The 27,361-nt window shown below is 37.3% G+C and overlaps 1 protein-coding gene across 5 annotated transcripts; it reads right to left on the bottom strand.

Annotated features, from left to right (window-relative positions):
• Positions 1-925: 925 nt before the first annotated feature.
• CCDC18 (coiled-coil domain containing 18) lies at positions 926-27,265 on the bottom strand. Of its 5 annotated transcripts, none has more exons than XM_064455517.1 (24): positions 26,368-26,913; positions 26,034-26,190; positions 25,601-25,768; positions 24,196-24,305; positions 23,182-23,310; positions 21,146-21,242; positions 20,236-20,357; positions 17,862-18,171; positions 16,400-16,503; positions 16,130-16,293; positions 15,268-15,488; positions 14,385-14,495; positions 13,095-13,226; positions 12,176-12,310; positions 11,497-11,574; positions 9,887-10,003; positions 8,672-8,839; positions 8,075-8,217; positions 7,447-7,610; positions 6,390-6,603; positions 5,712-5,811; positions 4,505-4,621; positions 3,918-4,061; positions 926-1,171 (listed from the first exon to the last, which is right to left on the bottom strand). In XM_064455517.1, exons 1-24 carry the CDS (start codon positions 26,715-26,717, stop codon positions 1,157-1,159), a joined length of 3,570 nt encoding a protein of 1,189 aa, XP_064311587.1. In that variant the 5' UTR covers positions 26,718-26,913; the 3' UTR covers positions 926-1,156. The 5 variants fall into 5 exon arrangements, with proteins under 5 accessions (XP_064311587.1, XP_064311588.1, XP_064311585.1 ...); XM_064455518.1 differs by lacking the exon at positions 926-1,171 and adding an exon at positions 27,194-27,265 and having other exon boundaries at positions 3,312-4,061; positions 26,368-26,515; XM_064455515.1 differs by lacking the exon at positions 926-1,171 and having other exon boundaries at positions 3,312-4,061.
• Between the last annotated feature and the right edge of the window lie 96 nt (positions 27,266-27,361).

Raw genomic sequence — 27,361 nt, 5'->3', positions numbered from 1 at the left:
ATTTTTTGCTACATCATAAAATTCATAATAGCAAAATAATCTGAAACTGCAGAAATACTTTAGATGAGCATATTTTGACCTTGTCAATGGTAGGAAAAACGTGTGCCTGGTTTTGTATGACCACTTAAAGTAGAACGGTTGCATTTGTGGAACATGTTTACATAAGCGGTGAAAGGAATTTAGCACTCTTCCACCTGCGGAGTTGCTGAAATACAATAAATAGGTTTGTTGGCTGAGATACAGTTTTAATACGCAAAACACTTACCTTAGGCCTAATCTTTAAATTGCAATACATTCAATTTTGTTTCTCTGCTTTATGTCAAATAACTTTATTAACTCAATTTCCTGAAGTATGAATCACATGTCTTAATGCACACAGATCATGTTTGCATTAATCAGGCTCAGATTTAGGGCTCTTATAATCGTACTTGCGGTTTCTGACGCTTATGTAAATATAAAAGTATAGAAACCGGGGCCCCTAGCTATTTGTACTAGCTAAATTGTGTAGTACTTTCGGAAATCTGGAAATAAATATGTTTTAGAACACACAGTTATGATGCCATTTTAATCAGCCACAATTTTGGTATGATTTTTGTTTTGGGAAAAAAAACAGTTCAAGCTTTATGGCCATGTCCCACATGCCCCTTTGCATCTGAAAGATACTGCTTGGAGTAAAGCAAGCAGGTTTAGCCAAATATCTATGATCAAACTGGTGTCCTAAAACATCAAGCAGGTCAGTTTTAATAAGATATTTGTCTGCAACGTTATATGTGTAAAAAAAAAGATAAAATATTCCCAAACAAAAATTGGTAAGAAGGTAACACCATTGTGCTCTTACTTAGAAAGCAGATGTGAAACACAACTAAACTGTCTGAAATCCTAGGGGAAAAAAATGACAGCTGAAATGAATTCCTGCAACTCAAGGTACTTAAAATATAAAATTTATTTCTCAAAAATATATTAAGACATTTATTACATCAAGGCAATAATCTTAAAACCAGTTGGAAAATAAAAAGGTCATCATTTGCGTCAGTACAAATAACCACATTCATTATTTACAAATACAATGTTAAAATTTCCCCTTTGAAGACACGATTATGTTGCCAGCAACAGCATTCCTTGGTTGCTGCTTGTCCAGCGGGCAACACTCCTTCCTTCAAGGTTCTTGCCCCTGAAACAAAATACTGTGATCAGAACCTCCCTTTAAACTTCTGCACTCAATTTACCATCTCTAAATCCATTTGTACCAAGATGTTACTTTTCATTATTAAGATTTGTCTTACAAATTCCAGAAAACTAGCGGCAGGTCTCCAGTCCGCAGCTTCCTTCTCAAATTCTGCCCCCTAGACTGAAGTTATTAATGGATTTTTCTTCACTGTTCTTGTAACTGAAGTGCATTTGCTTCCAAAATGAGCATAATTTACAAATTTTTTCAGCACGTCCTAGCAGCTATGTAGGTAAATCCTAACTAGACTATTTTGAGAAGAAATCTTCATATACAAACCCCTGTAAAAATTTTGTACAGTTTAAAGGAGCACTGTCTTTTGAAATAACTCCTTTGTGTAAGGCTTCAGGTTTCACGTTGAACTGTATTGTTCTGTTTAAGCTCCTAACAACTGAAGTTTCTAACAAGTCAGGAAGCGTTTGTAAAAACCCCATCAACAGTATCAAGAGGAAGAAAGCCCATGATTTCTACCACTACAAAGTGAGGAAAATGTTACACATATTAATGCAAGTATTCTGGGTTTTCTACAGCATACAGAAATAAATGCTGCCAAAAACAATAAGCTTGGTGTTGGTGTTTGGGATTTTTTGTTACTTTCTAGAGGTTTAGCTTTCCAATTGCTGCTTTAAAACCGGCTTATGTGCTGGACCTAATTATATAGAGCACAGGCATCTATAGGTAGCACATAAAAGCTTACAGATAATGAATGAAAGATTATTACAGTAACTAAGTTTTTTTACTATGCTTACTTTTACAAAAACATACATTTTTTTTCCTTTAAAAAAAATCAATCTTTGTAAGCACGAATTTTTTTCTTACTTCATCTACCATTTTTAACAGTTTTTTATTTCTCATTTCAGTATGGAACTGTCGTCACAAAAGATTAATTTGCTGTAAGTCAGATCTGGGTTTGGGGGCATTTTTGGGTTTGGTTGTTTGGTTTTGGTTGTTTGGGGTTTTGTTTTGTTTTTAATAACGAAATTGCTTCAATTTCCCAGAATAATGAAAAAAACATTCTGAATGTTCAGTAGGATGTCTCCAGTTCCTTTATTCGTAATACTTAAAACTTTTAAGGGTAGCAGAGTGCTGTGTTGTCAGAAGATCTTCACTGTAGATTAAAGCAGAATAAGAACAAAGAACAACTCAACTGAAAAATTTGTGCCCTGGTTATTTCATGAGTCCCAAAAGAGTAGAGTGGACCAGGACAGAAATCAACCCTAGCTGACATTTCCTTCTCTGAACTAATATTTTTCCTGTAATAAGCAAGGAAGGTAGTATATTAAGGTGAAAAAGTATGAGACAGTCTATACCCACGGGCAAAACACACACACACACAAATACACTACCCTTTTTCCCCAGACAGATTAGTTAATCGAGTTTTTAGAACTAGGACAGAAATTTCCTGTGCAAGATTGGTCAGTCAGTCTGCAATGTGTTACTAATGGAGAAAGTATTTTCTTAAATCATATTAATATACACAGTTTTTAAACAAAGAAACAACCATATCCTACTCTAAGTGGAGCCAGAACCCCTCTGCAATATATTTCTGCAATATACAATATGCAGAATGCTTCTGAAATTCAGTTTTACCAAACTATGACAAAAATAAACTTGAAAGGTCTATTTTCAAAGCCTTTCTTATATCATCTTGGGCCTCCCTCTATATGGCATTCCTTAGCAAAAATATCAACAAGACAGTAGGTCTGGAACGGAAGGGTCTAGTCAGCAGTTCTACAGGGGCTAGCTAGGAAATCCTCCCCTTCAGAATCAACCCCAAAGCCTTAGAAAAAGTTGGAAATGCGTTAATGATACGCGTGAAGGGTAGCAGCAGGCACTGTCCTATTCTCAATTGTCATAAATAACCTTTAACAGAAATCAAGATGGAAAAGCAGACATTTCTTTAATTGGCAGTGGAAGAACCTTCACATTCAGCTGTGACACAGCCAAGCCCCCATGATCTAGAACACACATCAGATGCCTTTGGTGACTACACAGAAGGAAGACTTCGCTGATATCTTACCCTAGGGAAAGAAATAATACACAAATGCAGCATAATAAAAATGGCAAGAGCCATTTCAGTTTGGGGGTTTAAAATGGCTGGCAACCATTTTAATGAACTTACTTCTGCAGAAAGCTCGTTTATCTCAGACTGCATTTGTACTTGTAGTGACTGATTCGGGCTCCAAACCAAAGACTTGTATCATTCATAAAGCAAAAATAACTACTTTCTCTATTCTATCTGTATGCTCCCATTCACTATGCCAAAAAAAAAAATATCCTTCTGCACGTCCCCGTTAGCACTCTAGACCTCAGTGCTCTTTTGGCACAATTATTTTCACAAGATAGATACCTAAGTCATAAGAAGCTCTCATCATACAGCATATTGTTTAGTTTCAGTTCGAGGAGGACCATGTCCATAGCCAGAACATCAGGTTATTAAAGATAATTAACATTCAAATTTCTCCACAAAGCAGGCAATTAAGAGTGTGCCATTAAATTTGTAAGTTTTAAATCATTAAACTGGTTTAACTTTAGGGGATTAAGATTCAGCGAACACCAGGATATACAATACTATCACTTGGGGAGAAGTAATGGCACTTATTCTAAAGAGACACTGTATCATTCCTTCCAGGCTGTTATGGTAATGGCATTAAAAATTGATAACGTGTTTTGTATCCAAGGAACATTTTACCTTTTCAAGAGCTTCTAAGCTCTGTTGTTTTCTTTCAATTTTTTTCTTCAGCTGATTTATTTCTTGATCTCTCTGGAGCAATTCAAACTCTTTTTCACGAAGCTCATCTTTAGAATGCTGGAGTTTCTTCTCTAAGCTCTCAATCTGAACAAAAAATGCAATTAAATCAGAACAGATATTTTACTGAAATCAGGACAAATTAAAATATAAAACCCACCCCAAAACAAAATTCACAAATACCGTCAAGTATCACCTCTGACTTTGGATTCCTTTGTCACTTCTTTATTTTTATTTTGTCAACATTTTCCTTTATTAAAAGAGCAGTTTGGGAGCTATATCATATCAAGCAAAAAACCCACATTTTAATTTTTATACTAGTATATCCCTACAAAATTGTTAGTTTTAATTGACCAGCGTTTTCGCTGGTACATTACTAAGGTAGTCCCTTCCCTCTCCTTACAATAAGGAACCAGTTTTACACTTCTAGATCAAACCTGGCCAGCTATTGTGTCGTAGGACCAGACTTTCTCATAGAATTAGCTGCCCTTTGTTAGGTAAATGGGGTTTTTAGTTTAAGCAAGAATTACCTGTTTATTGCATTCCTTAATTTCTAACTCTGACTTCTCTAACTTGCACTCTAATCGAATTATTTGTTGTTCCATTTCTCCCCTATGTTCACGAACTGTCATATCCAACTGTGTAATCTAGAGGTTAAAAAAAAAGGAAAAAAAGGAAATATTTTATTATGAACTAGTATGCAGATTTTAGGAAGTAATATTACAAAATATGACAGCAAAAGGAATGAAACAAATCCTTTGTAGTCTCAAGAATATTCTCTCAAGCAGTCAATATAAAAATGCAGCCTAGCTATCTCGTTTAAGAAATTGGGGCCAAACACAAAAAGAAAAGGGGAAAATTGGGAAAAAGTCCATAACTGAATATGTCTGGTCCTCAGATACACGGAATACAAACCTTGTTCTCATTTTAAATGGAATGTAACGGGTAGCTTAGTATACTGATCCATCTTGTTTGAAAGCGCCATATTTTGCCAAAGCAAAAAAAAATTTAAAATGCTATTGCTTTGATGAATTCCCAGAGCAGCTCACAGGGTACTGCAGCGAGGATATATCGGAAGGTCTGGCCTCCTTACAGCGTCAGTTCCTTGAACAGATTTTTATTTTTTTTTAATCCCCCACCCCTCCTCTCTGCACCTCAAATATTCTTGATACAAAGGCTACTAACTCCTGCAGGAAGAAGCTATTAGAAGGATAATTGTAGGTGACAGAAGAATGACTTTTCCATGATGGGTATTAAACCTTGAAGCCAGAACAAAAGACTAAAAATATTTCAAGTGAGCTACAGAAATTTATTCAAAGTTACTGTTTCATATTTAGAGGCTGCTTTAAAGCTAATCAAATATGCTCGAGTGCAAACAAGGAAAACCTATCATCTCCAAGCCCACTTCAGTGCAGATCTTTCCTTGATTTTATCTAACATCAAGATGACAACAGTTGTCCTATAACTTTATCACTAAGGAAGAATTATAGTATGACAGGTTTGCACAAGGCTTCTGTTCTTTCAAAACACTCTGTGGTCCCTTTGGGGAGCACAGCTTGATTTTCCTGGTACCTTAAGGCTTCAGTAACATACAGCTGGTTTTGAGGTTGACACTGTGGCTACATTAACAGTACAGTTTGGAACAATACATGAAGGCAATTAAACCTAGTGGACTTTTTATAAGTTATCTACTACATAACAGGATAATTGTCAGTAACATACTTAAAGTGATCTGACCTGAGCTGCTCTTTGTTTCAGTTCCCAGTTCCTTTCTTTCAATGCTTGGTCCATGTCAAGGAGTTCTTGGTTTTTCTCTTCAACTTCTCCCTTGCAATACCTGAAATTCTCATATGTTTAATTGCTTAATGCGCATTCAGTTGCTTAGCTTCAAGTATCCAGCTTGAAAGTCATGAGATCTGTTACTGGCTTAAAAATGTAAATCAACTACTTGATTGCAAGGAAACAAACCCCAATGGAAAAATTCTGTTAGCTATATTCCAGGTGGAAACTTCCCAATAACTTCATTTTTCAAGTTATTTAACAGGTTATCAGGACAACATGTTCTTAAGAAAGAATAGTACAGAAGAAAGTATCATTAATTTATTGCCAGAAAGGAAACTGGACAATTCCACTATAAAAGAAAGTAATTTCTCTTACAATTATTTCACACTTGGGACTTCTGTTTTAAAATCTGCTAAAATGATTTTCTGAATCCCAAAAAAATAATTCAGCACCACTTTTAGAAATTTAAAGTGAGCTGAGGAGCTACTGTATCAAGTTATCTTACAGCCACAAACCACCTAAAAATTACAGAGAGCTGCTAAGAAGATAAAAAAGGCCATCCAAAGTACTTGCTATTGCCAAGGAAAAAACTAACATAACTAAGTTTTCATGATGAAAAAGATACCAGCTTACCTGAGCTTAGTTGTTAGATCCATAATAGCAACATGCTTCTCCTCCAGAGAGGACTGTGCATTCTGTACTGCATCTTGCAATTCCTGAAGCTGTGCTGAAGTGATTTTTAATTCCCCATGGGCATTCTGTAATGCAGATTCTAGTTCTACTATTTTCTGTAAGGCTTCCCTGTGGCAAGTCTCACTTTGAAGCAGCTTATCTTCTAAATCTTGCACTATTTTACACACACACAACACAGAATACAAAATGCTTAATCATCAGTAAGTCAGGGTCTTTACGCAAAACCTCTGCCTACTGGCACTTAGGGTCATAATCCATTTTCAGTATCATTATTTTTAGAAAAATCTGGACAACCAGTGACTTCTGAAGTTATACAACAACCTTTTCACGACACCTAAGTCATTGCCAGTTTTATTCAGCTTATAATCTATAATTGACTTGAAATATGAGGATGTATCTAAAAACATTTGGCCAAGGAGATAGTACAGAGGCAACATCCTAACGGCATATGTAGTGCTATGGAAAATGCAAGCTGAATTGGTAGTAAGCCTCTGGTTTTAAAGAATGGTAAAATTAAATGGAGGAGGAGGGATTGAAAAGTTTGTTATTTCCAGACTCTTTTGTGGATTTTTCTTTTTAAAGAGCTCAATTTTTGTAAATAACACATGCCTCTATTAAATCTTTTTTGATTACCACAATAAGAATCTGCATTACCAATTTACAGGGAAAACTACTTATTCATTTCACCTGGGGTAAAGGTACATTCCACAGAAGTGAGAATTTGCAAAGGTACATTAAAAAAAAGCGTGTGGGTTTTCTGAGGTTGGGGGGGCGGGTGTTGGGGTTTAAGTTTGGGGTTTTTTTCTTTCTCTTAAAAACTATTAAATTACCAACACATTTCATAAAAGAGTGTAAGCCTTCCACCAAAATTATCATATTTTTACTCTCTTGTACTTGATTATAAAACAACAGGGGAAAAAGGAAAAACATCTAACCTAATACATACAGAGAAACAGCATGATGAAAGGAAGCCTGAGAAACAAAATAGTGAGATTACCCTCATTTGCCTTTTCATTGAGCTCTGACCGTGCTTCTTCCAAAGTAATATCCAACTGATTTATCTGCATTGCTTTGTCTTCACCATCTCGTTTTAATTGCACTACTTCTTTTTCCCTACCAGTAAGTTCATTCTTGCACTGATCCATCTCTAGTTTAATTTGTCTAAATAGAAGAAGCAACCAGAACAAAATGAACCTTGTAATAACACACATGTCACTTTTATGTCCTTACATGCTCTAAGACAACAAGCATTTGTGAATAAAATAGGAATAAAAGTCATTAAGTAGACTTTTCCCACAATCAAAACCATATTTTTTAAGACTACCAATCCCTCCTAGAGTCTACTATCCAGAATTACAAGGAAATGGATATATTTATGAATTGAATTGCATTATGAAGCGCCATCTTAAGGCTAAAGAGGTTGCCAGGAAACATATTAATTCCATTGGAAGACTGTTCCAGAAACTCATGCCTCTGCTAGTCAGAAACTTCTCTTCTGATTTGCAGTCTGTGCTCACATGGAGGCTGAATTGTATGACTACGTAGCTGAATTCCATTTCGGACAGCAATCTTTCATATTGATATGTCTTTCTGAAGAATATACCTCTCAGTTATTCTAAACCTACCTGATTGTACTATTAAGTTCATCTGCCTTCTGTCTGTTTAAAACTGCTTCCTGAGCAGCTAGGCGAAGTTTCTCCTCTACCTTTCTCAGCTCATCTTCTGCACGTGCTTTCTGCTTCTGAAGCTCTTGTTCCAAACTGGATACCTATTTAAAATGGTATTTTAAAAGTGTTGGTACTTTTACACTACATACCAAAGAAATATACATCCTTGTCTTGCAACTCACATAGTGAGTTTTAACACAACTGATTTCTTTACAGTCTAAAATTTCATATAATTTAAGACTAGAACTTTGCAGTCGAAAGACAAATAGTTTCTAGTAAATGTAACAAGATTCAACTTTCTGCATTTCAATACACCTCTTCTTAATTGCAGTCTAGGTCTTGATTTTCCACGTACTTAGCCACTCTAATGCTAGCTAGAGTTTCTAATAGCACAGAACCCACTTTAAGACCAAAAAAAACCCCACTAAACGCTTTATTTTAGATATATCTAAAATAACTATCAAAGAAACATTCAGATTTTAAAGGTATTACATAAACATATATAAAAGCATTTAATTATCTGTCTTTATGTAGACAATTCTCGCCAGACTATACCTGTTTTTCAAGTTTAATTTGATTATCTTCCAGCTCCCCATTTCTAATAGTTTCTTGCTGTAACATTTGCTGATGATGATGCAAAGTTTGTTGTAGAAGAATATTTTGTTCACTTGTGTCCTGAATATTCTGATCTTTTAGTTTTATTTCTTTCTGTAAATAACAAACCTGAAAACACATTTATTTTCCATTAGAATAAAACTTTATTTGCACTCGCATCAGCTATTTTCTTCATTCTTAATGAGCACAGAATCACACATGATTCAATGCGATTCATGATTATGAATGTGATTCAGTGATTATGATTCAATAAAACTCTGGCTCTGAATTTAGTTGCATTAAAGTTTCAACAGTACATAACACATCTCAGTTTGTCACTGAGTTGTGCTTTATGACGTGAGGGAAGTAATTATTTATCAGCCCCAGTTTTTGACTTCTTGCTTTCTAAATATACCTAAACTGGTCAATATTTTAAAACATATGTAACAGATTTTTCATTTCTAAATTACTGAACTATTTTTCTGTCTGTCACTCTTCTTACTTTATTTCTCAAAAAGTCCTTGTTTTCCCCTTGAGATTTTGTTCTCAGTCCTCCCCCTTTTTTCTTCCTGCCTCTATGAAAACAGTCATTTCAATAAAAACCAGGAATTCTGAGTGCCTAAATTGTCACATGTTGGACTGATTTCTCAGTGATTAATGCCAAAAATTTTCTTAAAAAAAGGAACGGTTCTTTAAAAAAAAAAAATAATTTAAAATAAACCAACATCACTAACTGCTCACCCCAAAGCAGAAGTAGTGACTCTGTCACTTGCTTATGAAAACATTGGTTTAGGGGCCTGAAGTAAAAGTTTTCTTATGCCCAGGACTTCTTCCCTATTAAGACACTTGAAACCCAAATCAGTTAGGTGCACCTAAGTTTACATTGCAATAGCACGCTCTCCATTTTTTTTCCAAGATAATGGTTTCTTACACTGAATTCCGATTTTGTTACATCTCTCAACAATTCATTTATCTCGGTATTTCTTTTCCCTAAGCTTATCCAGTGCTTCTTAGTTACGATTTTCCCCTTTATCCTCACAAAATGCATAGTCTCCCAGCTTACTTCACAGTTCCTGCTGCAAATATTTTGTCTATTTCACAGACAAACTTTTAGATTAAATCATTCCTAACAAGTGTTCTCTGCAATACAGAAGAATTGTTCAAACAAGATGTTACCTCTTCAGACTTTTTTTTGAGCTGATTTTCAAAGATCTCCTTATTTTCTTGTGACTGACTCAAATACAGTGCAACTTCTTCCTTACATACGTCTAGTGCTGACTCAAGTTGTCTCACCTAGGTAAACGTAACATTACTTAAGATTACATGACATGGTTTTTATCAACTAGTCTAAAAATAGTGTTAAAAACCATCTTTGTGTAAAATGTCTGAAAAGCTACATTTTTATCTAGAGAGTATTAAAACAGGCATGGAACATTATGATAAACTTAAAAACTGAAATAATATTCAGAAATTAAAATTATTTGTGACATTAAATTACAATACTTTAGACTCTACTAAAATCAGATGAGACTACCAGTTATGACAAGATATTCCAGTATTTGTCAGTAGCTAGAATTTAAAAACAAATATATGCCCAACACCAAATCATCAATCTACCACATCTTATTACATATTAAATGTTACATAGAGTGTTGTATAAATAAATTTGGGACTATCACCATATGTGAGTTGTGACAAGTCTTTTTAAAAAATAGCATTCAGATCTTAATACAGTTTCTCTCAGGAAGCTACTAAACAGCATTCTTTTTCCTTTTCTGCACTGAGAGAGAGTGCCTGAGTTCTACCGAAAGGGAAAGGAAAAGCTTTTAGCAATGTCAACACTGTTGATTTATTTTACCCTTTTACTATTTATCTGGATTTGAGTAATGTCTAACAAATATCTTATAACCTCAAACAGATAAAAATTACAATGATCAAAGCCCCAGAGGACTTAAGCCATAGTAATTAAACTTTTCTTAGCTGTTTTGTTTCAATGTTAAGACGACTTTGCTCATCAATGATAACTGTGCTGCATTTAGCTGCAGATTGGCTACTGCTTTCAATGCTACCAATTTTCTAAACCACGTTGGAGTTTGCACCCCTCTCCCCACCTGATTCAAGAGCTTTTTGAAGAGAAGTGTTCACAGGTCCTAATTTTAAATCACTGGAAAACATCCCAAGTACTACAAAGCCATGTGGACAGAAAACTGGTCCAACACAAGTCCAGAAAGAGCATGCTACCAGCTAAGTCCCAGTATCTTCTCCTGGTGATATCCTGAAGATTTAATACTGTGTGAAACCCTACTGTGGTAAATCACCACATGGTAATGGTTTATTAAAACAATGTTGCAAGTGCTACATGGAAAATATCAGGCAAACACCAGGAGGAGGTACAGAGACCTAAAAACATGACCACTATTATAATATCACATATGTCTAAAAAAATATGTCATATCTAGAGCAAAAACCTACATAATATTATCTTTGTTAGACAATGTTTTACTTTAAGAGTACAACAAGCACAAATCTGCCCTATTTGTAAGTATGGCAATTTTGTAAAGCAATTATGCATTGCATAATCTCTTATTGCAGGTTTCACCACACTTTGTTTAATTAAAAACAAAACAAAAAAAACTATTTCAGTTTAACGACTGCTGAAATATTTATGTTGAAACAAATTCCTATAAAGCAGCCTTAATATAGTTTGTGTACAGAGGATAAAAGGAAATATATCATTACTGCAAACTTTAAAACTATTAATTGAAAATTACAAAGACCTTACTAACTTTCATTCTTTCTTCTGTTAACTGACTTTTCAGCATCTTCAATCCTTGATCTTTCTTAACATGTTGATTTTCCATTTCCTGTTTATACACATTATTATTCAAGAGAATAAAATGTTAATATAGTAACAGTAATTTAACTAACAAATACTCATACTAAGAATCAGGGAAAAAAATAGATCACTGTATTTAAAAAACACATTTGCTTGCATACTCTATTTGTGTACATCATACTTTGAAGTTAATTTGGTTCCTGATAGGTGCCCCTTCATATTCTGCAGCACCAGCAGTAATCAAAAGGAATAAACATTGCCGTAATAGAGTATTCTTGGTTTTCCACCTAGTGCAGAATAGATGCAATTGTTCTTTATCTAGATCTCTTTCCTTTGATTAGAGTGAGAAGCCCAAGGGGCAAACCAGAGGCACAAACAGAATGCTGAGATAGAAAATAATGAAAGGTCATTAAAATTTGTACAATTTATAGCAGCAGCAGCAGCTACACTAGATTACAATCACTAGATTCAGTCAATTACTCAGCAAGAATTAGAAGCAAAAACATAAGTATCATTTGTTTTCTCCAATTTTTCCATGTGTTCCATGGACGTATTTTTCATCACTAATGTGATGACTAATAAGTCACTTGTTTGATTTGCATTGAAATAAAGCCAAGAGCCAACCTTACCTCTCTGCTTTCTATCAGCAGCCCATCCAACGATTCAATGTGATGCTGTTTATGTATAACATCTTGTTGCAAAATAGATATTATTTTCTCTTGTTCAACAAATTGTTGATGTTTCTTCTCTAGCTGTGTTTGAAGCTGTCCGTAAGTAATTAATGATTTATTATTTTAATAAGCTTTTTCAGAGAAATTGTGCATCTAAATATGTCATTCAGTTCTATACACCCACCAGTTTAAGAATGAAAAATAAATACATTGCTGCCATCAGTAGTATTGCACAGTATTAAAAACATCAAGAAATCCCAAACCCTCAATATTTTAAAGCAACAGGAGAATCAAGAGAATGAGGGCAGGCAGAATGTAATTGCCTGTCATCAGCCGAGACAGTAAGACGTGCATATGTTCTTTAGTAAAAGATGACAAGCTTCTTTAACAGCTAGAAATAGCCACGGTTATACTTCTAATCACATGAAGCAACAGACTTCTCTGAAGACCGAAAAACCCTACTGACAGTTCTCCCTGAACACAGATGCTCAAGTGCCTCAGGATGGCAGCAGTTCAGCAAACAAGAAAATATTGTTAGAAGCTGTTGTGCTTTAACCCCAGGAGGCAAAAAAGCTATACTTTTTTTGTGTCTGTGTGTGTGTGTGCTAGGTGTTTGAAGCCAAGAACAGTAATCTTTCCTAATCCCCTATTTCCCTTCAGTTGAGCAGAAAAGAAGATATGAATATCTCAGAGGGAAATCATGAGACTGTGTAGTATCAGATGGAAAATGAACTAAAATCAGAAAGTGTCAGAAGAAGATAATATAACTCTAATTGGACATCTTCCTCAGAACTCCTAAAAAGACGAAGAAATTAATGCAGGAGAAAAGTTACCGAGTATATCATTCACACATACCAGCACACAAAGAAGGTCTTACTTTTTCAATCTGTTTCTCCATCTCTTTGTGCTGCTCAAGGTGAACCAACTTTGCTTTTTCAAAAGCAGAAGTTATTTGTTCATGTTCTTTGCCGATAGTTGTTTCCAACTCATGAATGCGCCTGTTTTTTCCCTGGGAAACAGCAACAACAAAAAGGACTTAAAAATATTTAGTTAACAGTGTTTTGTTTGATGATAGAGTTCTTAGATTTCATAAGAGAACAACACAGACAATACTGAAGTTACAAAACACAGCATGTTTCATCTCACAGGACACCACACCTATAATACAGGTACAGACCACCACTAAATACAGCCACTACACAGAGGCAAGGTGTCTGCCGAGGTGGACTACTGGCACAGACTATAGCAACTAGAGCAAGGAACTTCTGACAAAGACAAAAAGAAACCTTATGTTCACATGGATAGATGGAATCTTTAAATTACAGGTTTCCATTTGAAAGGGACCACAAATATCTTCCTTTTCTAGCAACTTTAGACCCCTTCCCAAAACTAAAAAAGTTTGTATAACAATATCCAGAGCGGAATTTACAGTGCTCCAAGTGTTAGATCACCTTCTTCACTTATTACCGTTTAGAAGACTTTTTTATTCACAGATCTACATGTATTTCTTAAAAATACACAGTTCAAGAGCAACAACAAAATCAAGAAACAGGGAAGTGAAGTGATTTGTCCCACGTCCCAGTTAACATTCAGCTCTTACCCTAATAATTTCATATGGAAGACCACTTTAGAACTTCAGAAAAAGAAATAGAGAACAGTGCCAACACAGTACATTCTGACCTATCCATCCTATACACCAAACCAATCACATACATGCTATTCTAGGAGTAGTTTTATTCTACTGGGGGAAGGGTAATTTTACTAAGTGGGTGTTGAAAAGAGATTCAGGGAGCGAGCACAAAGAATGGAAAGTCTTAACTCTGACAAAGACCAAAAGAAATTTTTCATAGTGAGGAAAACAATTATGATCTCGCTGAAACCAATGGCAATGCTACTATTGTTTGCAGTAGGACCAAATCTTCACTGCACATATCATCACAAGGAAAAAGTAACATCTCCATTAATAACTTACCATGTTTAAAAGCAAAGAAAAAAGGATGTTTTATTTGAAGCAAGATTATTCAGTTTTTAAAAACTGCACAGATCATTTAGCAGATCTGAAAGTCTATCCATCTTGAGTACATGGAATAATACAGTTTTAACTTAAACATTAATCTCCGTTTATGTCATTTTACATAAACATAGTTTCTCACTGAGAACATTTTACCATGAGTTCCTCTTCCAATTCAGTATTTCTTGTTGCAGCAGCAGAATAAGCAATAGTCTTTTCTTCCAGCTGTTTCTCAAGTGCAGAAAGTTGAGAAGATTTCTTTGTTATCTGAAATTAAATATGGCTCAAAACAGAATGAAGACAACTCTTTTGGGTTTATTCAAGTATTTGTATATACTTTCTTACCACCGATTCCATTTTAGCTACTACAATTTCTTAGTATTTTTAGTGACTTGTTTATTTTTGTATGATCTATTAAACTTCATTACTACAGAGAAGAGCTCAGGACAATTTACCTCAAATTTATCCAATTGATAATTATCAGTGCCACATGAGTGAATTAGCTATTACAGATTTATAACACTTAAGGCCATTATGAGGAAATACTGCAAATCCCATTATGCTGGAATTCTAAAAACACATTAGCATTTTAACTACCTCAACCAGAGAAGAGCTAGCTGAAGCTTCATTTCTTTCTTTTGTGACTCTCTGGTAACGACATTAATCTCTGGCACCTGTACTAATATTTCATGAGATTTCATGAGGAAAAATAAAACTGTTCCTTCAACATTGATTTCTTAAGATTACACATTAATTCAGCCATACCAAAGCAACAAGACTGTGCACATTTTCTACATAACAAATAAAAATAGTAGTATTAGTAGCTTTAAAATAAGATTTCTGACAATTAACAAATTAAGGCTGATATCTTTAAAGTTTTCCTGCTTGCTCAGAAGTTTATTTCCAATTTTTCTTCAATAAGCCAGATCTTACAATTAACATGGCAATCGCAGTTCTTCCACAACTATTGTCTTACCTATCTTTGATTACTGAACTAAACAAAAAGTGACGTGTTTTTTCAGTGCTGCTGAAAACTTACTTCTCTCTCTAAGCTACTAGTTTTTGAAGCCTTCTTCAGTAGGTCTTCCTGTATGATTTGAAAATGACTGGCCCTCTGAGCCATGCTGGTCTTCAAAGAAGAATTCTCATCATCTGCTTTTGTTAGTTTAGCATGTAACTCTTCTACCTCTTTCTGGAATCTTCGCCTCTCCTTTTCAAATTCCTTGCTGATGAGTTCCAACTGTTGACATTTTCTCCTCTCTCAAAGCAGAAAAAATAAATTTAAGATTAGTTTATAAAAGAACACATAAACCAGCACTCGGCAAATAATCATACAAACCAGAGAGGAGAAATATAATTTAATAACAGCATATTGAACTAACACATATAGTGTTCAGAGGCTGTTTATTTTTCCCCTGTAAGGTAACTGAAAGCTGCGACTCATTAAAAAATAAAAAAAACACCCAAACACACAAAAAAAACCCCACAAAACAAACAAAAAACTGAAGATTATATAGGTGCCCTGAAGTAATTCCATGGAACAGTCGTAATAGTAATCACAGAAGCAATTGCAGAAATTCTGCAACAGCAGGATACAGAGAACAGAATCAAAGAAAATATGGAGACGTTAGCATAACCTGCATAAAGGAAAAATACATGGTTCTATTGCAACACAACTCATAGCTTGGACATTCCTGAACAAGTAACTTAACTAGCAAAAGAAAAAACACTGTGCCTGGAGAACATGACGATGTTCCCTGTTCAACCAAACTGTATCTGTCCTCTCACAGAGATACATTAAAACAAAAAAAAAAACCCACTATAAAAACTAAACCCCAACAAAAGACTCCTGTGCTGTGGATTAATCAGACAGAGCTGCACAGCTATTTTGGTAAGCTTACCTTCTTGACTTCTGATCAATTTGACAGGCTCTGTTTCCAGGCCACATAACCTGCTATTTCCTTGGCCTTCATTATCATTAGAAAGATGCTCAGCTCCGTTACAGATAGTTAAGTTTGCATGAGGCTTTTGAATTTCTGCTTCTTTCATTGCCAGTTTAACACTACTATTAAGGAGGAGACAATTATTTAATATTCTTCATACATGCTAGTTCTAATACCACCTTATTATCTGCCAGTTCTTGCCATAATTCAGTAAGCAGAAAGTTATACCTTAGGTCTGCAGTCAAAGCTTTATTTGATTCACAACAAGATTCAGAGAGAGCTTCTTTTGTTGAGGAACTGAATAGCTGGTGTTTCAAGTGGTGCCATTTAAACTAAAAGTTAAGGGAAAACCAAGATCAATGCAAAAATCGACTTTTTATTGCTTCACAGCATGATTAATTCACATGTTGCAGTAGCTTATAAATTTTAAGATACATATGCCAGGATGTTAGAAGTTTGGATAAAAGAATAACTTCAAAGGTCAAGTTAAGTGTGTGCTTGCAGAGCACATGTCTGTCTCACATTAGTAGAAATCAGAGGCATTAAGGGTCTCCAAAACTGAGGCCATTCCTTTAGATACGTTTGTACACGTACTGAAGCATGAACATTTTTGCTGTGAAAAATTAAGTAAATGGTGATGCTATCAGTAATTCCACAGTTTGAACTTCTCACATCATGCTTCCTTTCAGATTTTGATGACTGCATTTAGTGCCATTTTTTCCTCAAGATACAGAAGGTTTTTGAATATTCTATTAAATTACTGGAATAATCCTGATTTTTTCCAGAAAACGTAAATGTATTTTCCAAAAAGGCCCTAAACCAATTTTCAAGGCTCTTCCAAATAAATATCTATGGTCACAACAGCCCAGAACATAATTTTTTATACAAAATTACTATATTATCTTCAGCAGAGGTCACTTTGCCAATTCCAAAATCATGTAGAAAGCATACTTCTGATTTTCATTACAGCTACTCACATTTATACTCCAAAAATAAAGATGGCTGATGCAATCTGTACTCCTGACCTCCTTTGTCTCTCTAGCCCACCCTGACTTCCCAAACAGTTCCTCCAGTAACCCCAGTCAGTTCACAACTCTGGGTTTTTCACATGACTCTTCCAGTCACTCAGTTTAGTGATAAACTTCACTGGTACAAGCTTCAGGCTCATAAGCCAGGGTTCATCCCAGTGAAATAGAAGTTCATTTGCAGTCATGAAAGGTGTGCCTTCTCTTTCCCAGCAAAGAAAAGCTCCTACAAACATCTGTCCTGCTCTAATTTCTCATTGCTGAGGCTGACACATCGACTCTGGCCGTGCGACACAATGTATCTACCATATGGGAAACGTCTTATTGTTCTACAGAGAACCACCTCAGCATCATATAACAGGACATCATCATGTTTTAGAGATTACTCCTACATCTGAAGAATCAATACATAGAGCAGAGCAACGGAAAGTCTAATTTTAAATGCTTGCTGATTAATCAATTCCAAAGCACCTATTCCTTGTTCTTGAATGAGAAGACAAAAGTAAAGTATTTAAATTAAGAAAGCATTTCATCCATGCATCTTGAAAACCAAAGATAGTTTACTCAGATTATTTCTTGAGAACGTCACAGGATTTCCATGCCACGTCAGATACAGATTGTATTATGTGTCTTAAACAATTGTAAGGATGGATCAGTTACTGTACCTCTTCAGATGTACTTAGAGACAACTGGAAAATAATGGTTTCTAATATGTGGAGCTCTTCCCTTGATTCCTCAATTTCTTGATGGCATAATTTCAAGCGGTTATGTTGCTGTGCGTTAAGTGCTCTCAGCTCTGCGTTTTCACTTATTAGAGCATTTTTCTCTTTAAGTACTATTTTTTTGTCACTAAGTTCACTCTCAAGCTCAATGATCTTCTGATCAGACTGAGTCAGCATTGATAACATTTCAGTGTTCTTTGCCTCCAGAGTCTTAATTTCTTCTTTTGCACTACGATTCTCTTCCTTTAACTGCCTGAAAAAGTATATCCATTTAAAAGAACGCAGAGAGGCAGACTAAGATTTTCATTATTAAAAGTACTAGAACACACCGTAACTATACTCTTTTACTAGTTCCCTCTCTTTCAAAATCTAGGATTAGCTCTATACAAAGGATAGAAGTTTTCACTGCTTTACTAAGCTTTCTTTGTTCCTAAGGACCAAGATGCAAACACCTATCAGGAAGCAAAAGGAGAGAATAAACTACTACTCATTCTTCATTAAGCACTATCAGGAGAGCCACTGGTAGGAAACAGATCTAGATGGCTTTAACAGTGCTGAAGCCAGGGAAATTTAAGAACAAGATAAAATAACTATATACCTAAAATGACAATGGATGAAGATAACGTACTAAGACTGAGCTAGTTGAACATTCTGCTACTAACAAGAGAAGGAAGGGTCCTATTTCTTCTCTCCCCTCGTATCTGACTGTACAGTGAACAAATTGTATATTTAGCCCATGACAAATTATTCACTTTTTTAAGTACCGTTTGATTTAGCAAAACTCGGCAAAGCTAAGCCCTTATGAATGCCAAACCCAGTGCAAGCTAGCAGAGAAAAGAGGGCAGTCTGGAAGATAGACCCCCATCAGCAGCAAGCAGCACAGAGCTATTAAACAGGCTCAAGCTAGCATACGGGTGCTCACACGCTGCCCCGCCCTTGCCAAAATGGCCTAAAGAACAATTGTTAAGACAGGAACGTGGGGGTGGACAGCGCATGCAAATGGGATACCCAAAACTGTCTAGGTGTTTTTCCAAACCTAATAATGCTAAAGACAACCAGCTGATGGTTGTCTTCCCTCATTAAAGTAAGGAGGAAATTACCAAAAGAATTCTGAAACAATGGGGGTTTTGCTTGAAAAGAAACATACAAGAATTTTTTAACAGTGGGAACGGACCTTGGAGTGGGAACAAAGCAGCAGTCAAAACCTGGTTTGACACTTCCAAAAGCAGCAGTTAGCAACACAGCCCTGAGCGCAGCCTCCCCGTCAGATGCCAAGAGTATCCTTCATTACAGCCAGGGACATACAATACTGTGTGCAACAAGCAGGGACTCCCACCTGGTGGGGTAAGTGAACTCATAGGGGCTTCCTCATTAGCATGTATCTCAGCAGACTGCAGGCAGCAGAACAGGTACACATAAAGCCAGAGTACCCATATTGCCTGGTTTCAGCTGGGATAGAGTTAATTTTCTTCCCAGTAGCTGGTATAGTGCTGTGTTTTGGACTTAGTATGAAAATAATGTTGGTAACACACTGATGTTTTAGTTGTTGCTAAGCAGTGCTTACACCAGTCAAGGATTCTTCAGCTTCCCATGCTCTGCCAAGTGCACAAGGAGCTGGGAGGTGGGCAGAGCTGGGACAGCTTGCCCACACTGGCCAAAGGGATATTCCACAGCATATGATGTCATGCTCAGCATATAAACTGAGCGGAGCTGGCTGGGGTGCAGCAATTGCTGTGGGTGGGCAGGCCGGACATCGGTCAGTGGGTGATGAGCAATTGTATCATGAATCACTTGCTTCGTATATTATTACTACTACTACTAGTAGTGCTGTTTTACTTCAGTTATTAAACTATTCTTACCTCAAACCATTAGTTTTCTCATTTTCACTCTTCTGATTCTCTCCCCCATCCCCCCAGGGTGAGAGTGAGTGAGTGGCTGGGTGGGGCTTAGTTGCCAGCTGGGGTTAAACCTCAACACATCTCCCACAGAAGCAGCGTGCAAGCAAGGGAACCCCTGCTCCCAGAAGGCTTGGTGGGGTGTTACTTGTTACTGTGAACATGTGGCAGCATGTGGGATTAGAACTTTTAAGGATTAGTTTTAGAAAAGATTTCATAAATTTGTACACGCATGCTAACTTCTTTTTACCTGTTTAATGTTATGGTTTGTCTGTTGTACTGCTGATACTGATGCTAAGTGTTCACTGATGCTGGTACTGATTTGAACTACACGAATTGAGCAGCACGATCACAGTGACACTTGTAACGTGCAATTTCTTCTCAAATAACTGTACAGAAATTTTTAAAAGCCTTTGCGTTACCTTACTTGCTCTTCTAGGATGTCTAGATCCTTTCTGTAGCTGACACACTTTTCACTCAACTTCTCTTTTTCTTTTTCACAATTAATTAAACGTTTTCCCACGACTACTTCTTCAGCTTTAACCTTAAAAAGACATTTTTTTTCGTTACTGTGCAACAATAATCTAAGCTTCCATGGCTAACAGGCTATTTTAAAAGAATACTGTAAAAGAATACTGTAAACACTGTGCTGTTTCTTTGTTTTTTTATTTCTGTCAGGTAAGCCTGTAGATAATTCTATTGCTCACTGTTGTGAAGAAAAGGAGGGGGACAAAGAAGTTTTCTTTTTTTCTGTCATTTGGGAAAAAAGTTTAATGTTATTTTTGTTTAATATTTTAGGGCATATTTGTGGTTGGCAATCTTCTTTCACAGGGAAAGAAGTCTAATCAAATAAAAGCGCTCTCTAAAAGCTAACTGTCTCCGGCCTGTATTTTTTCTTCCCACAAGGCAGGAAGCATTAACAATTTTGACCACTGGAACTTTGGGAGATGACTTCATTTCCATCTTAGCCCTTCCCTAGCTCATGTTTCATTTAACAGGTAATACAGATGGAGTCAAAAGAGTTCTTTGTAAAAGAAGGATCATATACTTTTAAAACCTAAAATTCCCAGCTGGCAAGCAAGAGAAGAAACAGCAGCAGTATTAGGATACCTCAAAGATGCAGACTATCCAGACTGTGCAAAGACAGTTTAAAACTGGATAACTGAAGTTATCACTAAACAGTTGCTTGCCCTGTATCCCACCTCTCAAGAATTTGCCAACAACATGCAGAAACAGCTGACCCACTGGTGAACCCGTTGCTGTTTACTGCCCAGCTTACTGGAAGAAGCAAAATCCTAATAGGGCAAAAACAAGTGAAGAAAGAACTCTTACCTTTTCTAATTTTCCAATTATTTTCTCTTTATACTTTTTGAAAGCTCTTGTCAGCTCCTCTGCGTTCAACAAAGCTTCATTTCTTTGCTGTTCTGCTCTGCAAAGAAGCATACCAATTTTGAAAATGGCAAATTTCAGTCATTATGTAACTATCTCCTCCAGTTACTATAAGCAACTACTAAATTAACTGCTCCAAGTCACTTCCTTTCTTCTTCCAACTTTCCAAGCCCTAGATATAAAAAAGCTTCACATGAGGCATAAATTAATTTTAAATATCATTTTTGCATATTTACATAACCAAAATTCCAATAAGACTAAGAATGTAAAAAGAATTACTTTTGATTCCACTTCAAAGACAGTTTTATTCAAATCATCCTCCTGTCCCCATCAGTAAAAGGGACCGGGATAGCGTGCATGGTAAGGAAGCAGAAGATAGCAGTGCTCCTCAAAATTCAAACTGCTAGAAAAGATTTTTATACTGAAAGGAGCTCTCGTGATGGAATTATGGTGAGACTGAGAGGAACTGATCAAAGGATAAATTATCTGGGGGATACTGGAGAGATGCCATCAATAATTGTAAAGGAAGCTGAGACTTGGATGATACCAGGTGAGCAACTGCTCAAAGAAGCAACCGAGACTGCCTACTATTTTGCTCTATTACTCCGTGCCCCTGCCCCTTTCTTACTATCCCCTGTCATTACTCACTAGGGAAGAAGTTGGAACAGTAACCTTGGGAGAGCTTAGGTACACAGTCTGTTCAGAACACCCAACACAGGCATACAAGTTACCGCTGCTCAATAACATTTGTTTCTCTTCCGCTAAGAGAACCGTGGGGACGGGGCAAGTGCCTTACCTAAGTACAGCCTACCCTCAGCTCGGTGTTTCTCAGTCGGAAGACCACTGCCCATTTGGAGATGGCAAAAGTATTCAGAGAGAAGGGGATAAAGGGATTTCAGAATTACAAACCAAACAGCGTTAGTCTAAAGCACTTCAGTTTGCTTGGCCAAAGAATAGATTATAGTTGTAATTACTGATTAAAAGCAAACTAATAATTTGTTAATACTAACTATAACATGGTATGTTGCCTTTAACACCTGGCAGAAACTCAGTTTTTCTAAAGTACCAAAATATTCACATTTACAACTAGTAACTAAGTACAGCTAGTTTCAGCCCCACATGCTCTGAAAGAACAGTGAACATAAATCAACACATTTCTTCACCAGCTGTGCAAGCCCCACAGTATTTCCATTTGCCTAGCTATGGGAAGGGTAAAAGTAATTTCATGGGTAGACAGGCAAGCAAAACAAGGGTTTTGCATTCAAAAGGCTCAATAAATCCTTTCCCAAGTGATTAATTCAGTTAATTTTTACCCCAGGTAATGCAGTTAAATGAGCTGGGCAAGTAGGAATCTTTATTTATTCCTCTCATTTCTTTAAAAGTACATCTTGGAGGCAATAGGATTGTATATGGTAATTTCCACAGTCAAATCACCTAACCATCCCAGCAGCCACACAACCACTAGGCAAAAAGAGGCAATAGGAAATGGAAAGGGGGATTGGGATGGAATTATAACACCCTTTTCAGTGGTACCATATAGCAGGTAACATTGAGGACAACATAAAAATGTTCTCTCAATTAAGTTGTGCTTCTATCATTTTCCTCACACCAACCCCAAAAAAATACAGCACTTGGTACTGAGCATACACTGTAGGTTCTTGCAGGACAAAGTCAAAGATATATTCTGGATGTATTTCAACTCTCCACTGCAGTACATCTGTTCTGAAGGGCAAAACCAGGTGATAAACTGTTTATTAATGTACAATATCAGCCTGCAACTACCAGCAAATGTCAAGATTTTTTAAAATGCCTATTTAAATAAGTAACTTCACACAGAATTTCCCCATTTAAAAAAAAAAAAAAAATCATAGTCATAAAGCAGAGAAATAATTTGCTTCCAGAAAGTAAACATCTACCAATGGAAATAACCACTTACACACTATTCTTCTGTATTCCATTTATCAAAATTACTTAGATACCTCTTTCCTTGCTTGCTTCGTTCAATTAACTCCATTTTCAGATTTTTATAGTCCTTTTTGTATCTTTGCAACATCTTTTCTCTTTCCATTCCTGTTTTCCGGCTTTGATCTAGTTTATCTTCTGTACCTCTAGCATATAAACAAAGCATAATTTTAAAATACTTTTTTATAAAGAAACTATATTTTTGTTGTTCTTTTCTGCATGTAATGCTTGAGAACTGCTAGTCAAACATGCTGCAACTCTCAAAACCGGGTTTGGAACACCCACAGTCTCCAGGCTCCCCAGGAGCATGACGGCTGTCTGGAGCAGTGTCCCAACCTCATCAAGAGGCATCGGGTGTCATGACTGCCAAGGACCCAGATGGCTGACTTTGTGTCATGAGATCTGAACACAGAAATCACCGTTTTTCTGGCAATAGGTATCACTGGTCAGGATACACATGTGGAAAACAACACTAAAATATAAATTAAATATAAGTATTTTTACTTGTTTTGCAAAGACAGACTATTGAGGTATTAATTGAATATTATATAGCATGAGGTGGCAAGATAAACTGACAGCTAGGTATGTCTTCCTGACAGCCTCTGGATACTGTTTACATCAGCTTTATTTGGCCTAACTAATATATTAATGAAAAAGAAATCATTTACACAACATGCTACATAATCATGTTTGAAAATACGTATGCTTGTTTACTACAAAAGCTAGGCAGCCATGTAGCACACAACCACTCTAGTCAGTTACAAGGGCACATTCATGTTTAGCATACATTATAGACCAGTTTCTTTTACCAGCCTTTTTTTCTTTTCCCCCGTCAATTTCCTGAAGTACATTCCCCATACATGAGACACCAGTACAAAATAAAACACCTCCTCCTATACATAGATCCAAAATGAAAGTTTCAAGCCCCAGATTGTGTGACCCACACAATACCAGTAATTTTCATCCCGAAAAAGAGACTGGACTAGCAAGCAGACCACAATAGAACGTTGATTTAAAAGTACACTTATTACCTCAGAATTTTATCTTGAGCCGAAACTTCTGCTTCCAAGTTTACAATCTGTTCTTTTAACTTTGAAATGCTGACTAAATGGGTACCTAAAGTCGATTCAAGGTAAGAAATCTGAAATACAAACGTATTTGGGGTTTCATTAACACTTGTGTATATACCTTCGGGTGAATAAGTAGATTCTTATGCATCTGAATGACACAGTGCACTTAACCTTACTGTAGAAGATGCTTGTTCATCTACACAAACTGACCTCCAGTTTTCTCCTCATTTAATTTCCTTCCATCCCCCTAGCAACACTCCAGTGTGGCACACCATCTGGCAGAGTGATTTCTTTATATGCTGATCTCATCTCTCACTTTTCCCCAGAAGTTTATACTCCATTAATTGTTCTTTCTATGTCAAACAGTCAAATATTTTGTATTTCTACTTATCTGTACTATCTTGGAGATAGCATTTCTCACACAAAAAGCATTAAGCATAACTATGTTTTATTAATGTTGCATGTAAACCAAATACAAAAATATAGTTGTCCTGAAAAAAACTATATATACAAGCATACATTAAATCAGTCATGATTTATTAGGTATGATATTTCACTGATTCTCTACAAATACCTGAAAGGACGTTGTAGCGAGGTGGGTGTTTGTCTCTTCTCCCAAGTCACTAGTGACAGGACAAGAGGAAATGGCCTCAAGCTGTGTCAGGGGATGTTTAGATTGGATATTAGGAAAATTTCTTCACTGCCAGAGCAGTCAGGCATTGGCACAGGCTGCCCAGAGAGGTGGGGGAGTCACCATCCCTGGGGGTGTTCAAAAACCATGTAGACGTGGCACTTCAGGGCATGGTTTAGGAGGCCTGGGAGTGGTGGGTTGACAGTTGGACTTGATGATCCTGGAGGTCTTTTCCAACCTTAATGGTTCTCTGATTCCTTCTAACTCACCTACACTTCTTCTAAATAGCAATATCAATCCAACCTGAAATGTCAACATTTTTCATTTCCTAGGCAAATGACTACTGTGCCATTATTATTCACATTAAGATTAATGTAGCTCAGACACAGGAACATACAATACGAAGTACATTACTGAACTATTTTCTTACATAACATATTCTTTATTTTGTGACTTACTGGCTTTAGATTAAACTTTGGGACATGAATTGACAGAATTAATAATTAACATATTTGTTTTCTCATGGAGAAATAGATTCCAAACTATTCTGTTCCAAGATTAACACTGAATATCAGGAAAAAATAGAATATTAAACTTTAAATATTAAAATTAGATTAAGACAAGACAAAAAATGTAGTACGTTCTGCTTGGAATTACAGGCTCAAACGACATGGTCACTGGGGCGGTTTTGGGGTTTAAGGGTTTTTTTGAGATGAATACATTAAAGATACATACTCTTGTTTTTGACTGAATCAATTCCAAGTTCATTGTTTCCACTCTGTTCTTTAGGTACTGGTTCTGAGAAGCCAAAGATGCATTTTGCTCACAAAGGGCATCCAGCTTCTCCTTAAGACGTTCATTTTGTTCCACAGTTTTATCAGACGCTGTGGATACCGAATAAGTCTAGACATAAAGAAGGGGATTTTTATATATTTTTTATATGTATATACACATACACTTAGATATGCATAAGTGAGTAATATGTACATCAATGGAAAATCTGCAGAACGAATGAATTTAAATCATATTATCTTTGAGAGTGCTCCATTGATATAATTGCCCAATGCTGGAGTATACCAGCCTCAAGCCCTGGAAACAAAGGAAATATTCATAAACATAGCAAAGAATAGAAAAGTAATAGAAGTAAGTAATGAAGTGCAATACTTACTTCAGATTTTCTTTGCAAATCGTGGCAAAATGTTTTACCAGCATTATTCTTGCAGTTGGAAAAGCCTTGGTAGTTGCAATTAGGCTGAACAAGGTCCTTCAGAGTGAGGTCTACAGCCTCATCAAAGCAGTGGCCATAATGTTTGCTTGTACTAGTGCTAGGAGGGAGAGTAAAAAGTTGCTACACCAATTCTTCTTTATTATCATTAAATGGCTCATAGAGAGTATGCAAAAGAAAAACACAAAAGGAGCTACTTGCAATAATCAGTTACACTGAATAAGACAGACTTCGACTACAAGAGATAGACTGGTCTTATTCCCAAACACACCCATACCTGGAAAGCTCTTCCTCTACAGTCTGTAGGTTTCTTTCAGTTCTCCTCAGCCGATTCTGTAACGACTGTAAGTCGGCAAGCAGGCCTTCACCAGCAGCACTTTTAGAGCGGGTCCACATGCTATACTCCATTAGTACCCCATATATGGCTAAGATAATAGTTAATGTTAAAACGCTTTTAAATGCTTGCAAAGGTACTTTTAAAGGTACTGAAATAAGGCACATAGAAAAAGGGGGGGGAGGTAGAAAAAGAGGAGGAAGGAAATACTGAACTTCCAAATATAAGCATGGATTTGGCCACCCCGAGGACCCCGAACGAGGGAGCCCCGGCTCGCCGAGAGCTGCCGGCATCGGGGCGCTCGCCTACCTCGGTGCTCCCCGACCAGCGGCCCGAGGCCGCCCGCCCCGAGGGGAAGGGACCAGAGGAGAGGGGCTATCCCCTCACAGCTCCGCGGGGATCCGTGTTGGTGACAGCGGCGCTCGGAGCCCGCGGCCCGTCCCCTCCACAGGAGCCGCCGCGGCCCGTCCCCTCCACAGGAGCCGCCGCGGCCCTTCCCCTCCACAGGAGCCGCCGCGGCCCTTCCCCTCCACAGGAGCCGCCGCGGCCCGTCCCCTCCACAGGAGCCGCCGCGGCCCGTCCCCTCCACAGGAGCCGCCGCGGCCCGTCCCCTCCACAGGAGCCGCCGCGGCCCGTCCCCTCCACAGGAGCCGCCGCGGCCCGTCCCCTCCACAGGAGCCGCCGCGGCCCTTCCCCTCCACAGGAGCCGCCGCGGCCCTTCCCCTCCACAGGAGCCGCCGCGGCCCTTCCCCTCCACAGGAGCCCTCACCGCTGTCCTCAGACACCCTCAGCCCCGCTCAAAATGCGCGGGCCTCCAGCTCCAAGCCCCGCCTCCCCTGCCAGGCCCCGCAGCGCATGCGTAGTCCCCGCGCAGCCGCCGCGGCCGTCGCCGGGAGGGGGCAGCGCACCTCTCCGCCGCGGTGCACTGTGGGCGGGC

The sequence above is a fragment of the Phalacrocorax carbo genome, chromosome 6 (assembly GCF_963921805.1).
Source record: "Phalacrocorax carbo chromosome 6, bPhaCar2.1, whole genome shotgun sequence".
In the NCBI taxonomy this organism is placed as follows: domain Eukaryota; kingdom Metazoa; phylum Chordata; class Aves; order Suliformes; family Phalacrocoracidae; genus Phalacrocorax; species Phalacrocorax carbo.
This window is presented reverse-complemented; position numbering and strand designations above follow the sequence as displayed.